Here is a 19,612-nt window from a genome sequence, read left to right on the forward strand (position 1 = left end):
CCTGGATGTATGAGAGGTGAAGCTGAGGCCAGGCCTATGAGGTTCCTCCCCCTGAGGGGTATATAAGGGCTTGTCCTGGGGAGGAAGGGGATCTCCTGGATGTATAATGAGAGTTGAAGCTGCGGCAGGCACTCTGAGGATGTCCCCCCCCCCTGAGGGGTATATAAGGGCTTGTCCCGGGGAGGAGGGGGATCTCCTGGATGTATAATGAGAGATGAAGCTGTGGCCGGGGCTCTAAGGATGTTCCTCCCCTGAGGTGTATATAAGGGCTTGTCCTGGGGAGGAGGGGATCTCCTGGATGTATAATGAGAGCTGAATCGGAGGCCAGGGCTCTGGGGATGTTCCTCCCCTGAGGGGTATATAAGGGGTCGTGCTGGAGAGGAGGGGGATCTCCTGGATATATAATGAGAGATGAAGCTGCGGCCGGGGCTCTGAGGAGGTTCCTGTGATGATTTTGGGGACTGTGCGCTGTCCCTGCAGTGAAGGCGACTTGTTCTGTCAGCATTGGATACAATAAACCCTGTTGAAGTTGCCCTGTCATCACTGGCTCTGTGATCGTGTATTAACCTAACGAACCCCATGACAATGAGTAAGAAGAGAATAGAGATTTATTTATAAGTCCCAATTCACAGGTTGACTTCAGGTGAATGTTCGCATATATTAAGTGTTTACATGGGACTGCATAAGTCATCACGCCCCGATATACATATAAATAGCACCTGCTGCCTTTCTATTCTTTGTGCACGTAGCTTGTCCTCTTTTTTTATTTTTATAAATGATCATTTTCACTTTCCACAAATTTGGAGGATAAATCTTTGTATTACGACTTGTGGTGAACGGAAAAACCCGGCAGCAGCCCCCGATCTCCTACAATGAGGTTACAGATTAAGCTGGTTCCCGGTCTGCTCCGCTTAGGAGGCGACTAGTCAGGGAGAGCAGCTCCTGCGCCTCGTCGCGTGTTACGTATTCGCTGCGTCTCTGTGATAGGAGAACACCGCTCTGGAAATTTATCACCGTCATTGACTCAGATAAAATATGGCAGGTGACGTTCCAACAATAAATAAGTGCAGGAGCTGCAGGGAGTCCACGTCCGGCCGCCACCGACAGCTGCAAGGCCTCCGGCCAGACCAGACACACTGATAGCATCTCATGGAACATAAACCTTCAGTCTCCGCACCTGCTGGCGTGTTCTTCAATTTCATTGTCCCGGAAACGGAAGCCGCACAATGGACACTGCACCCAGGACACGGGCCCGTGAGCAGCGGCGGGCCGGTGAGGAGCGGCGGGCCCCTGCCAGACATCGTTCCAATCATCATCATCAGAAGTAGAGAGAGCGATGACGTGTAACCCGGGGGCTTCTCCACAGGTGGCGGCGTGGGTCAGGAGACGGCCAGCAGGAAAGTGACCTTATAATACATTATAGAATAATACAAAGGAAACTGTTATTTATAATGAAATAATAGAAAGACATAGGATTAAATGCCGATTATACATTATACACCTGTAATAGTGATATATAATGTACGTGTCATCCTGTAATAGTGATATATAATGTACGTGTCATCCTGTAATAGTGATATATAATGTACGTGTCATCCTGTAATAGTGATATATAATGTACCTGTCATCCTGTAATAGTGATATATAATGTACATGTCATCCTGTAATAGTGATATATAATGTACCTGTCATCCTGTAATAGTGATATATAATGTACGTGTCATCCTGTAATAGTGATATATAATGTACAGGTCATCCTGTAATAGTGATATATAATGTACGTGTCATCCTGTAATAGTGATATATAATGTACGTGTCATCCTGTATAGTGATATATAATGTACATGTCATCCTGTAATAGTGATATATAATGTACCTGTCATCCTGTAATAGTGATATATAATGTACCTGTCATCCAGTAATAGTGATATATAATGTACGTGTCATCCTGTAATAGTGATATATAATGTACCTGTCATCCTGTAATAGTGATATATAATGTACGTGTCATCCTGTAATAGTGATATATAATGTACCTGTCATCCTGTAATAGTGATATATAATGTACCTGTCATCCTGTAATAGTGATATATAATGTACGTGTCATCCTGTAATAGTGATATATAATGTACCTGTCATCCAGTAATAGTGATATATAATGTACGTGTCATCCTGTAATAGTGATATATAATGTACCTGTCATCCTGTAATAGTGATATATAATGTACGTGTCATCCTGTAATAGTGATATATAATGTACATGTCATCCTGTAATAGTGATATATAATGTACATGTCATCCTGTAATAGTGATATATAATGTACATGTCATCCTGTAATAGTGATATATAATGTACGTGTCATCCTGTAATAGTGATATATAATGTACGTGTCATCCTGTAATAGTGATATATAATGTACGTGTCATCCTGTAATAGTGATATATAATGTACGTGTCATCCTGTAATAGTGATATATAATGTACCTGTCATCCTGTAATAGTGATATATAATGTACATGTCATCCTGTAATAGTGATATATAATGTACGTGTCATCCTGTAATAGTGATATATAATGTACATGTCATCCTGTAATAGTGATATATAATGTACGTGTCATCCTGTAATAGCGATATATAATGTACCTGTCATCCTGTAATAGTGATATATAATGTACATGTCATCCTGTAATAGTGATATATAATGTACGTGTCATCCTGTAATAGCGATATATAATGTACGTGTCATCCTGTAATAGCGATATATAATGTACGTGTCATCCTGTAATAGCGATATATAATGTACATGTCATCCTGTAATAGTGATATATAATGTACATGTCATCCTGTAATAGTGATATATAATGTACATGTCATCCTGTAATAGCGATATATAATGTACATGTCATCCTGTAATAGTGATATATAATGTACGTGTCATCCTGTAATAGTGATATATAATGTACGTGTCATCCTGTAATAGTGATATATAATGTACGTGTCATCCTGTAATAGTGATATATAATGTACGTGTCATCCTGTAATAGTGATATATAATGTACGTGTCATCCTGTAATAGTGATATATAATGTACGTGTCATCCTGTAATAGTGATATATAATGTACATGTCATCCTGTAATAGCGATATATAATGTACGTGTCATCCTGTAATAGTGATATATAATGTACATGTCATCCTGTAATAGTGATATATAATGTACGTGTCATCCTGTAATAGTGATATATAATGTACGTGTCATCCTGTAATAGTGATATATAATGTACGTGTCATCCTGTAATAGTGATATATAATGTACGTGTCATCCAGTAATAGTGATATATAATGTACGTGTCATCCTGTAATAGTGATATATAATGTACGTGTCATCCTGTAATAGTGATATATAATGTACGTGTCATCCAGTAATAGCGATATATAATGTACATGTCATCCTGTAATAGCGATATATAATGTACATGTCATCCTGTAATAGTGATATATAATGTACGTGTCATCCTGTAATAGTGATATATAATGTACGTGTCATCCTGTAATAGTGATATATAATGTACATGTCATCCTGTAATAGTGATATATAATGTACATGTCATCCTGTAATAGTGATATATAATGTACGTGTCATCCTGTAATAGTGATATATAATGTACATGTCATCCTGTAATAGTGATATATAATGTACGTGTCATCCTGTAATAGTGATATATAATGTACATGTCATCCTGTAATAGTGATATATAATGTACGTGTCATCCTGTAATAGTGATATATAATGTACCTGTCATCCTGTAATAGTGATATATAATGTACATGTCATCCTGTAATAGTGATATATAATGTACGTGTCATCCTGTAATAGTGATATATAATGTACGTGTCATCCTGTAATAGTGATATATAATGTACGTGTCATCCTGTAATAGTGATATATAATGTACGTGTCATCCTGTAATAGTGATATATAATGTACATGTCATCCTGTAATAGTGATATATAATGTACCTGTCATCCTGTAATAGTGATATATAATGTACGTGTCATCCTGTAATAGTGATATATAATGTACATGTCATCCTGTAATAGTGATATATAATGTACGTGTCATCCTGTAATAGTGATATATAATGTACATGTCATCCTGTAATCGTGATATATAATGTACATGTCATCCTGTAATAGCGATATATAATGTACGTGTCATCATGTAATAGCGATATATAATGTACGTGTCATCCTGTAATAGCGATATATAATGTACACGTCATCCTGTAATAGCGATATATAATGTACGTGTCATCCTGTAATAGCGATATATAATGTACGTGTCATCCTGTAATAGTGATATATAATGTACCTGTCATCCTGTAATAGTGATATATAATGTACGTGTCATCCTGTAATAGCGATATATAATGTACGTGTCATCCTGTAATAGCGATATATAATGTACGTGTCATCCTGTAATAGTGATATATAATGTACGTGTCATCCTGTAATAGTGATATATAATGTACGTGTCATCCTGTAATAGTGATATATAATGTACATGTCATCCTGTAATAGCGATATATAATGTACGTGTCATCATGTAATAGCGATATATAATGTACGTGTCATCCTGTAATAGTGATATATAATGTACATGTCATCCTGTAATAGTGATATATAATGTACCTGTCATCCTGTAATAGTGATATATAATGTACATGTCATCCTGTAATAGTGATATATAATGTACATGTCATCCTGTAATAGTGATATATAATGTACATGTCATCCTGTAATAGTGATATATAATGTACGTGTCATCCTGTAATAGCGATATATAATGTACGTGTCATCCTGTAATAGGGATATATAATGTACGTGTCATCCTGTAATAGTGATATATAATGTACGTGTCATCCTGTAATAGTGATATATAATGTACATGTCATCCTGTAATAGTGATATATAATGTACCTGTCATCCTGTAATAGTGATATATAATGTACATGTCATCCTGTAATAGTGATATATAATGTACATGTCATCCTGTAATAGTGATATATAATGTACATGTCATCCTGTAATAGTGATATATAATGTACATGTCATCCTGTAATAGTGATATATAATGTACATGTCATCCTGTAATAGTGATATATAATGTACGTGTCATCCTGTAATAGTGATATATAATGTACAGGTCATCCTGTAATAGTGATATATAATGTACGTGTCATCCTGTAATAGTGATATATAATGTACGTGTCATCCTGTAATAGTGATATATAATGTACATGTCATCCTGTAATAGTGATATATAATGTACGTGTCATCCTGTAATAGTGATATATAATGTACGTGTCATCCTGTAATAGTGATATATAATGTACGTGTCATCCTGTAATAGTGATATATAATGTACGTGTCATCCTGTAATAGCGATATATAATGTACGTGTCATCCTGTAATAGCGATATATAATGTACATGTCATCCTGTAATAGCGATATATAATGTACGTGTCATCCTGTAATAGTGATATATAATGTACATGTCATCCTGTAATAGTGATATATAATGTACATGTCATCCTGTAATAGCGATAATGTACGTGTCATCCTGTAATAGTGATATATAATGTACGTGTCATCCTGTAATAGTGATATATAATGTACATGTCATCCTGTAATAGTGATATATAATGTACATGTCATCCTGTAATAGTGATATATAATGTACGTGTCATCCTGTAATAGTGATATATAATGTACACGTCATCCTGTAATAGTGATATATAATGTACGTGTCATCCTGTAATAGTGATATATAATGTACGTGTCATCCTGTAATAGTGATATATAATGTACGTGTCATCCTGTAATAGTGATATATAATGTACGTGTCATCCTGTAATAGTGATATATAATGTACGTGTCATCCTGTAATAGTGATATATAATGTACATGTCATCCTGTAATAGTGATATATAATGTACACGTCATCCTGTAATAGTGATATATAATGTACGTGTCATCCTGTAATAGTGATATATAATGTACATGTCATCCTGTAATAGTGATATATAATGTACATGTCATCCTGTAATAGTGATATATAATGTACGTGTCATCCTGTAATAGTGATATATAATGTACGTGTCATCCTGTAATAGTGATATATAATGTACGTGTCATCCTGTAATAGTGATATATAATGTACATGTCATCCTGTAATAGTGATATATAATGTACATGTCATCCTGTAATAGTGATATATAATGTACATGTCATCCTGTAATAGCGATATATAATGTACGTGTCATCCTGTAATAGTGATATATAATGTACGTGTCATCCTGTAATAGTGATATATAATGTACGTGTCATCCTGTAATAGTGATATATAATGTACGTGTTATCCTGTAATAGTGATATATAATGTACGTGTCATCCTGTAATAGTGATATATAATGTACGTGTCATCCTGTAATAGTGATATATAATGTACCTGTCATCCTGTAATAGTGATATATAATGTACATGTCATCCTGTAATAGTGATATATAATGTACATGTCATCCTGTAATAGTGATATATAATGTACGTGTCATCCTGTAATAGTGATATATAATGTACACGTCATCCTGTAATAGTGATATATAATGTACGTGTCATCCTGTAATAGTGATATATAATGTACACGTCATCCTGTAATAGTGATATATAATGTACACGTCATCCTGTAATAGTGATATATAATGTACATGTCATCCTGTAATAGTGATATATAATGTACGTGTCATCCTGTAATAGTGATATATAATGTACGTGTCATCCTGTAATAGTGATATATAATGTACGTGTCATCCTGTAATAGTGATATATAATGTACATGTCATCCTGTAATAGTGATATATAATGTACATGTCATCCTGTAATAGTGATATATAATGTACATGTCATCCTGTAATAGCGATATATAATGTACGTGTCATCCTGTAATAGTGATATATAATGTACGTGTCATCCTGTAATAGTGATATATAATGTACGTGTCATCCTGTAATAGTGATATATAATGTACGTGTTATCCTGTAATAGTGATATATAATGTACGTGTCATCCTGTAATAGTGATATATAATGTACGTGTCATCCTGTAATAGTGATATATAATGTACCTGTCATCCTGTAATAGTGATATATAATGTACATGTCATCCTGTAATAGTGATATATAATGTACATGTCATCCTGTAATAGTGATATATAATGTACGTGTCATCCTGTAATAGTGATATATAATGTACACGTCATCCTGTAATAGTGATATATAATGTACGTGTCATCCTGTAATAGTGATATATAATGTACGTGTCATCCTGTAATAGTGATATATAATGTACATGTCATCCTGTAATAGTGATATATAATGTACATGTCATCCTGTAATAGTGATATATAATGTACATGTCATCCTGTAATAGTGATATATAATGTACGTGTCATCCTGTAATAGTGATATATAATGTACGTGTCATCCTGTAATAGTGATATATAATGTACATGTCATCCTGTAATAGCGATATATAATGTACGTGTCATCCTGTAATAGTGATATATAATGTACGTGTCATCCTGTAATAGTGATATATAATGTACATGTCATCCTGTAATAGTGATATATAATGTACGTGTCATCCTGTAATAGTGATATATAATGTACGTGTCATCCTGTAATAGTGATATATAATGTACGTGTCATCCTGTAATAGTGATATATAATGTACGTGTCATCATGTAATAGCGATATATAATGTACGTGTCATCCTGTAATAGTGATATATAATGTACGTGTCATCCTGTAATAGTGATATATAATGTACGTGTCATCCTGTAATAGTGATATATAATGTACGTGTCATCCTGTAATAGTGATATATAATGTACGTGTCATCCTGTAATAGTGATATATAATGTACATGTCATCCTGTAATAGTGATATATAATGTACGTGTCATCCTGTAATAGTGATATATAATGTACGTGTCATCCTGTAATAGTGATATATAATGTACGTGTCATCCTGTAATAGTGATATATAATGTACGTGTCATCCTGTAATAGTGATATATAATGTACGTGTCATCCTGTAATAGTGATATATAATGTACATGTCATCCTGTAATAGTGATATATAATGTACATGTCATCCTGTAATAGTGATATATAATGTACGTGTCATCCTGTAATAGTGATATATAATGTACGTGTCATCCTGTAATAGTGATCTATAATGTACGTGTCATCCTGTAATAGTGATCTATAATGTACGTGTCATCCTGTAATAGTGATATATAATGTACATGTCATCCTGTAATAGTGATATATAATGTACATGTCATCCTGTAATAGTGATATATAATGTACATGTCATCCTGTAATAGTGATATATAATGTACGTGTCATCCTGTAATAGTGATATATAATGTACATGTCATCCTGTAATAGTGATATATAATGTACATGTCATCCTGTAATAGTGATATATAATGTACGTGTCATCCTGTAATAGTGATATATAATGTACGTGTCATCCTGTAATAGTGATATATAATGTACGTGTCATCCTGTAATAGTGATATATAATGTACATGTCATCCTGTAATAGTGATATATAATGTACATGTCATCCTGTAATAGTGATATATAATGTACATGTCATCCTGTAATAGTGATATATAATGTACGTGTCATCCTGTAATAGTGATATATAATGTACGTGTCATCCTGTAATAGTGATATATAATGTACGTGTCATCCTGTAATAGTGATATATAATGTACGTGTCATCCTGTAATAGTGATATATAATGTACGTGTCATCCTGTAATAGTGATATATAATGTACGTGTCATCCTGTAATAGTGATATATAATGTACGTGTCATCCTGTAATAGTGATATATAATGTACGTGTCATCCTGTAATAGTGATATATAATGTACGTGTCATCCTGTAATAGTGATATATAATGTACATGTCATCCTGTAATAGTGATATATAATGTACGTGTCATCCTGTAATAGCGATATATAATGTACATGTCATCCTGTAATAGTGATATATAATGTACGTGTCATCCTGTAATAGCGATATATAATGTACATGTCATCCTGTAATAGTGATATATAATGTACGTGTCATCCTGTAATAGTGATATATAATGTACGTGTCATCCTGTAATAGTGATATATAATGTACGTGTCATCCTGTAATAGTGATATATAATGTACGTGTCATCCTGTAATAGTGATATATAATGTACGTGTCATCCTGTAATAGTGATATATAATGTACGTGTCATCCTGTAATAGTGATATATAATGTACATGTCATCCTGTAATAGTGATATATAATGTACGTGTCATCCTGTAATAGTGATATATAATGTACGTGTCATCCTGTAATAGTGATATATAATGTACATGTCATCCTGTAATAGCGATATATAATGTACGTGTCATCCTGTAATAGCGATATATAATGTACGTGTCATCCTGTAATAGTGATATATAATGTACGTGTCATCCTGTAATAGTGATATATAATGTACATGTCATCCTGTAATAGTGATCTATAATGTACGTGTCATCCTGTAATAGTGATATATAATGTACGTGTCATCCTGTAAAAGCGATATATAATGTACATGTCATCCTGTAATAGTGATATATAATGTACGTGTCATCCTGTAATAGTGATATATAATGTACGTGTCATCCTGTAATAGTGATATATAATGTACGTGTCATCCTGTAATAGTGATATATAATGTACCTGTCATCCTGTAATAGTGATATATAATGTACATGTCATCCTGTAATAGTGATATATAATGTACGTGTCATCCTGTAATAGTGATATATAATGTACGTGTCATCCTGTAATAGTGATATATAATGTACGTGTCATCCTGTAATAGTGATATATAATGTACGTGTCATCCTGTAATAGCGATATATAATGTACATGTCATCCTGTAATAGTGATATATAATGTACGTGTCATCCTGTAATAGTGATATATAATGTACATGTCATCCTGTAATAGTGATATATAATGTACATGTCATCCTGTAATAGTGATATATAATGTACATGTCATCCTGTAATAGTGATATATAATGTACGTGTCATCCTGTAATAGCGATATATAATGTACGTGTCATCCTGTAATAGCGATATATAATGTACATGTCATCCTGTAATAGTGATATATAATGTACGTGTCATCCTGTAATAGTGATATATAATGTACGTGTCATCCTGTAATAGTGATATATAATGTACGTGTCATCCTGTAATAGTGATATATAATGTACGTGTCATCCTGTAATAGCGATATATAATGTACCTGTCATCCTGTAATAGTGATATATAATGTACGTGTCATCCTGTAATAGTGATATATAATGTACGTGTCATCCTGTAATAGTGATATATAATGTACGTGTCATCCTGTAATAGTGATATATAATGTACATGTCATCCTGTAATAGTGATATATAATGTACACGTCATCCTGTAATAGTGATATATAATGTACACGTCATCCTGTAATAGTGATATATAATGTACACGTCATCCTGTAATAGTGATATATAATGTACATGTCATCCTGTAATAGTGATATATAATGTACGTGTCATCCTGTAATAGTGATATATAATGTACGTGTCATCCTGTAATAGTGATCTATAATGTACGTGTCATCCTGTAATAGTGATCTATAATGTACGTGTCATCCTGTAATAGTGATATATAATGTACATGTCATCCTGTAATAGTGATATATAATGTACATGTCATCCTGTAATAGTGATATATAATGTACATGTCATCCTGTAATAGTGATATATAATGTACATGTCATCCTGTAATAGTGATATATAATGTACATGTCATCCTGTAATAGTGATATATAATGTACATGTCATCCTGTAATAGTGATATATAATGTACGTGTCATCCTGTAATAGTGATATATAATGTACGTGTCATCCTGTAATAGTGATATATAATGTACGTGTCATCCTGTAATAGTGATATATAATGTACGTGTCATCCTGTAATAGTGATATATAATGTACGTGTCATCCTGTAATAGTGATATATAATGTACATGTCATCCTGTAATAGTGATATATAATGTACGTGTCATCCTGTAATAGTGATATATAATGTACGTGTCATCCTGTAATAGTGATATATAATGTACGTGTCATCCTGTAATAGTGATATATAATGTACATGTCATCCTGTAATAGCGATATATAATGTACGTGTCATCCTGTAATAGCGATATATAATGTACATGTCATCCTGTAATAGTGATATATAATGTACGTGTCATCCTGTAATAGCGATATATAATGTACATGTCATCCTGTAATAGTGATATATAATGTACGTGTCATCCTGTAATAGTGATATATAATGTACGTGTCATCCTGTAATAGTGATATATAATGTACGTGTCATCCTGTAATAGTGATATATAATGTACGTGTCATCCTGTAATAGTGATATATAATGTACGTGTCATCCTGTAATAGTGATATATAATGTACGTGTCATCCTGTAATAGTGATATATAATGTACATGTCATCCTGTAATAGTGATATATAATGTACGTGTCATCCTGTAATAGTGATATATAATGTACGTGTCATCCTGTAATAGCGATATATAATGTACATGTCATCCTGTAATAGCGATATATAATGTACGTGTCATCCTGTAATAGCGATATATAATGTACGTGTCATCCTGTAATAGTGATATATAATGTACGTGTCATCCTGTAATAGTGATATATAATGTACATGTCATCCTGTAATAGTGATCTATAATGTACGTGTCATCCTGTAATAGTGATATATAATGTACGTGTCATCCTGTAAAAGCGATATATAATGTACATGTCATCCTGTAATAGTGATATATAATGTACGTGTCATCCTGTAATAGTGATATATAATGTACGTGTCATCCTGTAATAGTGATATATAATGTACGTGTCATCCTGTAATAGTGATATATAATGTACCTGTCATCCTGTAATAGTGATATATAATGTACATGTCATCCTGTAATAGTGATATATAATGTACGTGTCATCCTGTAATAGTGATATATAATGTACGTGTCATCCTGTAATAGTGATATATAATGTACGTGTCATCCTGTAATAGTGATATATAATGTACGTGTCATCCTGTAATAGCGATATATAATGTACATGTCATCCTGTAATAGTGATATATAATGTACGTGTCATCCTGTAATAGTGATATATAATGTACATGTCATCCTGTAATAGTGATATATAATGTACATGTCATCCTGTAATAGTGATATATAATGTACATGTCATCCTGTAATAGTGATATATAATGTACGTGTCATCCTGTAATAGTGATATATAATGTACGTGTCATCCTGTAATAGCGATATATAATGTACATGTCATCCTGTAATAGTGATATATAATGTACCTGTCATCCTGTAATAGTGATATATAATGTACGTGTCATCCTGTAATAGTGATATATAATGTACGTGTCATCCTGTAATAGTGATATATAATGTACGTGTCATCCTGTAATAGTGATATATAATGTACATGTCATCCTGTAATAGTGATATATAATGTACACGTCATCCTGTAATAGTGATATATAATGTACACGTCATCCTGTAATAGTGATATATAATGTACACGTCATCCTGTAATAGTGATATATAATGTACGTGTCATCCTGTAATAGTGATATATAATGTACGTGTCATCCTGTAATAGTGATATATAATGTACGTGTCATCCTGTAATAGTGATATATAATGTACGTGTCATCCTGTAATAGTGATATATAATGTACATGTCATCCTGTAATAGTGATATATAATGTACATGTCATCCTGTAATAGCGATATATAATGTACACGTCATCCTGTAATAGCGATAATGTACGTGTCATCCTGTAATAGCGATATATAATGTACATGTCATCCTGTAATAGCGATAATGTACGTGTCATCCTGTAATAGCGATATATAATGTACGTGTCATCCTGTAATAGTGATATATAATGTACATGTCATCCTGTAATAGCGATATATAATGTACATGTCATCCTGTAATAGCGATATATAATGTACATGTCATCCTGTAATAGCGATATATAATGTACATGTCATCCTGTAATAGCGATATATAATGTACATGTCATCCTGTAATAGCGATATATAATGTACATGTCATCCTGTAATAGTGATATATAATGTACATGTCATCCTGTAATAGTGATATATAATGTACGTGTCATCCTGTAATAGTGATATATAATGTACGTGTCATCCTGTAATAGTGATATATAATGTACGTGTCATCCTGTAATAGTGATATATAATGTACGTGTCATCCTGTAATAGTGATATATAATGTACGTGTCATCCTGTAATAGTGATATATGATGTACGTGTCATCCTGTAATAGTGATATATAATGTACGTGTCATCCTGTAATAGTGATATATAATGTACGTGTCATCCTGTAATAGCGATATATAATGTACGTGTCATCCTGTAATAGTGATATATAATGTACGTGTCATCCTGTAATAGCGATATATAATGTACATGTCATCCTGTAATAGTGATATATAATGTACGTGTCATCCTGTAATAGTGATATATAACGTACATGTCATCCTGTAATAGCGATATATAATGTACGTGTCATCCTGTAATAGTGATATATGATGTACGTGTCATCCTGTAATAGTGATATATAATGTACGTGTCATCCTGTAATAGTGATATATAATGTACGTGTCATCCTGTAATAGCGATATATAATGTACGTGTCATCCTGTAATAGTGATATATAATGTACGTGTCATCCTGTAATAGCGATATATAATGTACATGTCATCCTGTAATAGTGATATATAATGTACGTGTCATCCTGTAATAGCGATATATAATGTACATGTCATCCTGTAATAGCGATATATAATGTACGTGTCATCCTGTAATAGTGATATATAATGTACGTGTCATCCTGTAATAGTGATATATAATGTACATGTCATCCTGTAATAGTGATATATAATGTACATGTCATCCTGTAATAGTGATATATAATGTACGTGTCATCCTGTAATAGTGATATATAATGTACATGTCATCCTGTAATAGTGATATATAATGTACGTGTCATCCTGTAATAGTGATATATAATGTACGTGTCATCCTGTAATAGTGATATATAATGTACGTGTCATCCTGTAATAGTGATATATAATGTACGTGTCATCCTGTAATAGTGATATATAATGTACGTGTCATCCTGTAATAGTGATATATAATGTACGTGTCATCCTGTAATAGTGATATATAATGTACGTGTCATCCTGTAATAGTGATATATAATGTACGTGTCATCCTGTAATAGTGATATATAATGTACATGTCATCCTGTAATAGTGATATATAATGTACGTGTCATCCTGTAATAGTGATATATAATGTACGTGTCATCCTGTAATAGTGATATATAATGTACGTGTCATCCTGTAATAGTGATATATAATGTACGTGTCATCCTGTAATAGTGATATATAATGTACGTGTCATCCTGTAATAGTGATATATAATGTACGTGTCATCCTGTAATAGCGATATATAATGTACATGTCATCCTGTAATAGCGATATATAATGTACGTGTCATCCTGTAATAGCGATATATAATGTACGTGTCATCCTGTAATAGCGATATATAATGTACATGTCATCCTGTAATAGCGATATATAATGTACGTGTCATCCTGTAATAGCGATATATAATGTACATGTCATCCTGTAATAGCGATATATAATGTACGTGTCATCCTGTAATAGCGATATATAATGTACGTGTCATCCTGTAATAGCGATATATAATGTACATGTCATCCTGTAATAGTGATATATAATGTACGTGTCATCCTGTAATAGTGATATATAATGTACCTGTCATCCTGTAATAGTGATATATAATGTACCTGTCATCATGTAATAGTGATATATAATGTACGTGTCATCCTGTAATAGTGATATATAATGTACGTGTCATCCTGTAATAGCGATATATAATGTACGTGTCATCCTGTAATAGTGATATATAATGTACGTGTCATCCTGTAATAGTGATATATAATGTACGTGTCATCCTGTAATAGTGATATATAATGTACGTGTCATCCTGTAATAGTGATATATAATGTACCTGTCATCCTGTAATAGTGATATATAATGTACATGTCATCCTGTAATAGGGATATATAATGTACATGTCATCCTGTAATAGGGATATATAATGTACATGTCATCCTGTAATAGCGATATATAATGTACGTGTCATCCTGTAATAGTGATATATAATGTACATGTCATCCTGTAATAGTGATATATAATGTACATGTCATCCTGTAATAGTGATATATAATGTACGTGTCATCCTGTAATAGTGATATATAATGTACATGTCATCCTGTAATAGTGATATATAATGTACATGTCATCCTGTAATAGTGATATATAATGTACATGTCATCCTGTAATAGTGATATATAATGTACGTGTCATCCTGTAATAGTGATATATAATGTACGTGTCATCCTGTAATAGTGATATATAATGTACATGTCATCCTGTAATAGTGATATATAATGTACGTGTCATCCTGTAATAGCGATATATAATGTACGTGTCATCCTGTAATAGTGATATATAATGTACACGTCATCCTGTAATAGCGATATATAATGTACGTGTCATCCTGTAATAGTGATATATAATGTACGTGTCATCCTGTAATAGTGATATATAATGTACGTGTCATCCTGTAATAGTGATATATAATGTACGTGTCATCCTGTAATAGTGATATATAATGTACATGTCATCCTGTAATAGTGATATATAATGTACATGTCATCCTGTAATAGTGATATATAATGTACATGTCATCCTGTAATAGTGATATATAATGTACGTGTCATCCTGTAATAGTGATATATAATGTACGTGTCATCCTGTAATAGTGATATATAATGTACGTGTCATCCTGTAATAGTGATATATAATGTACATGTCATCCTGTAATAGCGATAATGTACGTGTCATCCTGTAATAGCGATATATAATGTACGTGTCATCCTGTAATAGTGATATATAATGTACGTGTCATCCTGTAATAGTGATATATAATGTACGTGTCATCCTGTAATAGTGATATATAATGTACATGTCATCCTGTAATAGCGATAATGTACGTGTCATCCTGTAATAGTGATATATAATGTACATGTCATCCTGTAATAGTGATATATAATGTACATGTCATCCTGTAATAGCGATATATAATGTACGTGTCATCCTGTAATAGTGATATATAATGTACATGTCATCCTGTAATAGTGATATATAATGTACGTGTCATCCTGTAATAGCGATATATAATGTACATGTCATCCTGTAATAGTGATATATAATGTACATGTCATCCTGTAATAGTGATATATAATGTACATGTCATCCTGTAATAGTGATATATAATGTACATGTCATCCTGTAATAGTGATATATAATGTACGTGTCATCCTGTAATAGTGATATATAATGTACGTGTCATCCTGTAATAGTGATATATAATGTACGTGTCATCCTGTAATAGTGATATATAATGTACGTGTCATCCTGTAATAGTGATATATAATGTACGTGTCATCCTGTAATAGTGATATATAATGTACGTGTCATCCTGTAATAGTGATATATAATGTACATGTCATCCTGTAATAGCGATAATGTACGTGTCATCCTGTAATAGCGATATATAATGTACGTGTCATCCTGTAATAGCGATATATAATGTACGTGTCATCCTGTAATAGTGATATATAATGTACGTGTCATCCTGTAATAGTGATATATAATGTACGTGTCATCCTGTAATAGTGATATATAATGTACGTGTCATCCTGTAATAGTGATATATAATGTACGTGTCATCCTGTAATAGTGATATATAATGTACGTGTCATCCTGTAATAGTGATATATAATGTACGTGTCATCCTGTAATAGTGATATATAATGTACGTGTCATCCTGTAATAGTGATATATAATGTACGTGTCATCCTGTAATAGTGATATATAATGTACATGTCATCCTGTAATAGTGATATATAATGTACGTGTCATCCTGTAATAGTGATATATAATGTACATGTCATCCTGTAATAGTGATATATAATGTACGTGTCATCCTGTAATAGTGATATATAATGTACATGTCATCCTGTAATAGTGATATATAATGTACGTGTCATCCTGTAATAGTGATATATAATGTACGTGTCATCCTGTAATAGTGATATATAATGTACGTGTCATCCTGTAATAGTGATATATAATGTACATGTCATCCTGTAATAGTGATATATAATGTACGTGTCATCCTGTAATAGTGATATATAATGTACGTGTCATCCTGTAATAGTGATATATAATGTACGTGTCATCCTGTAATAGTGATATATAATGTACGTGTCATCCTGTAATAGTGATATATAATGTACATGTCATCCTGTAATAGTGATATATAATGTACGTGTCATCCTGTAATAGTGATATATAATGTACGTGTCATCCTGTAATAGTGATATATAATGTACGTCATCCTGTAATAGTGATATATAATGTACGTGTCATCCTGTAATAGTGATATATAATGTACGTGTCATCCTGTAATAGTGATATATAATGTACATGTCATCCTGTAATAGTGATATATAATGTACGTGTCATCCTGTAATAGTGATATATAATGTACGTGTCATCCTGTAATAGTGATATATAATGTACGTGTCATCCTGTAATAGCGATATATAATGTACGTGTCATCCTGTAATAGTGATATATAATGTACGTGTCATCCTGTAATAGTGATATATAATGTACATGTCATCCTGTAATAGTGATATATAATGTACGTGTCATCCTGTAATAGTGATATATAATGTACGTGTCATCCTGTAATAGTGATATATAATGTACGTGTCATCCTGTAATAGTGATATATAATGTACGTGTCATCCTGTAATAGTGATATATAATGTACGTGTCATCCTGTAATAGTGATATATAATGTACGTGTCATCCTGTAATAGTGATATATAATGTACGTGTCATCCTGTAATAGTGATATATAATGTACATGTCATCCTGTAATAGTGATATATAATGTACATGTCATCCTGTAATAGTGATATATAATGTACGTGTCATCCTGTAATAGTGATATATAATGTACGTGTCATCCTGTAATAGTGATATATAATGTACCTGTCATCCTGTAATAGTGATATATAATGTACGTGTCATCCTGTAATAGTGATATATAATGTACATGTCATCCTGTAATAGTGATATATAATGTACGTGTCATCCTGTAATAGTGATATATAATGTACATGTCATCCTGTAATAGTGATATATAATGTACGTGTCATCCTGTAATAGTGATATATAATGTACATGTCATCCTGTAATAGTGATATATAATGTACCTGTCATCCTGTAATAGTGATATATAATGTACATGTCATCCTGTAATAGTGATATATAATGTACATGTCATCCTGTAATAGTGATATATAATGTACGTGTCATCCTGTAATAGTGATATATAATGTACGTGTCATCCTGTAATAGTGATATATAATGTACGTGTCATCCTGTAATAGTGATATATAATGTACCTGTCATCCTGTAATAGTGATATATAATGTACGTGTCATCCTGTAATAGTGATATATAATGTACGTGTCATCCTGTAATAGCGATATATAATGTACGTGTCGTCCTGTAATAGCGATATATAATGTACGTGTCATCCTGTAATAGCGATATATAATGTACGTGTCATCCTGTAATAGCGATATATAATGTACGTGTCATCCTGTAATAGTGATATATAATGTACGTGTCATCCTGTAATAGTGATATATAATGTACGTGTCATCCTGTAATAGTGATATATAATGTACATGTCATCCTGTAATAGTGATATATAATGTACATGTCATCCTGTAATAGTGATATATAATGTACATGTCATCCTGTAATAGTGATATATAATGTACATGTCATCCTGTAATAGTGATATATAATGTACATGTCATCCTGTAATAGTGATATATAATGTACATGTCATCCTGTAATAGTGATATATAATGTACATGTCATCCTGTAATAGTGATATATAATGTACGTGTCATCCTGTAATAGTGATATATAATGTACGTGTCATCCTGTAATAGTGATATATAATGTACGTGTCATCCTGTAATAGTGATATATAATGTACATGTCATCCTGTAATAGTGATATATAATGTACATGTCATCCTGTAATAGTGATATATAATGTACATGTCATCCTGTAATAGTGATATATAATGTACATGTCATCCTGTAATAGTGATATATAATGTACGT

The 19,612-nt window shown here is 32.3% G+C and overlaps 1 protein-coding gene across 3 annotated transcripts in view; it reads right to left on the bottom strand.

Annotated features, from left to right (window-relative positions):
- Positions 1-590: 590 nt before the first annotated feature.
- The window catches only part of XNDC1N (XRCC1 N-terminal domain containing 1, N-terminal like), a 64,818-nt gene continuing 45,796 nt past the window's right edge, over positions 591-19,612 (bottom strand). For all 3 annotated transcript variants that reach the window (XM_075851285.1, XM_075851283.1, XM_075851284.1), the window contains one exon: positions 591-1,406. In XM_075851285.1, the coding sequence (XP_075707400.1) occupies positions 1,165-1,406 (242 nt within the window). In that variant the 3' untranslated portion in view covers positions 591-1,164. The remainder of the gene's footprint in view (positions 1,407-19,612) is intronic.

The sequence above is a fragment of the Rhinoderma darwinii genome, chromosome 2 (assembly GCF_050947455.1).
Source record: "Rhinoderma darwinii isolate aRhiDar2 chromosome 2, aRhiDar2.hap1, whole genome shotgun sequence".
NCBI lineage: Eukaryota > Metazoa > Chordata > Amphibia > Anura > Rhinodermatidae > Rhinoderma > Rhinoderma darwinii.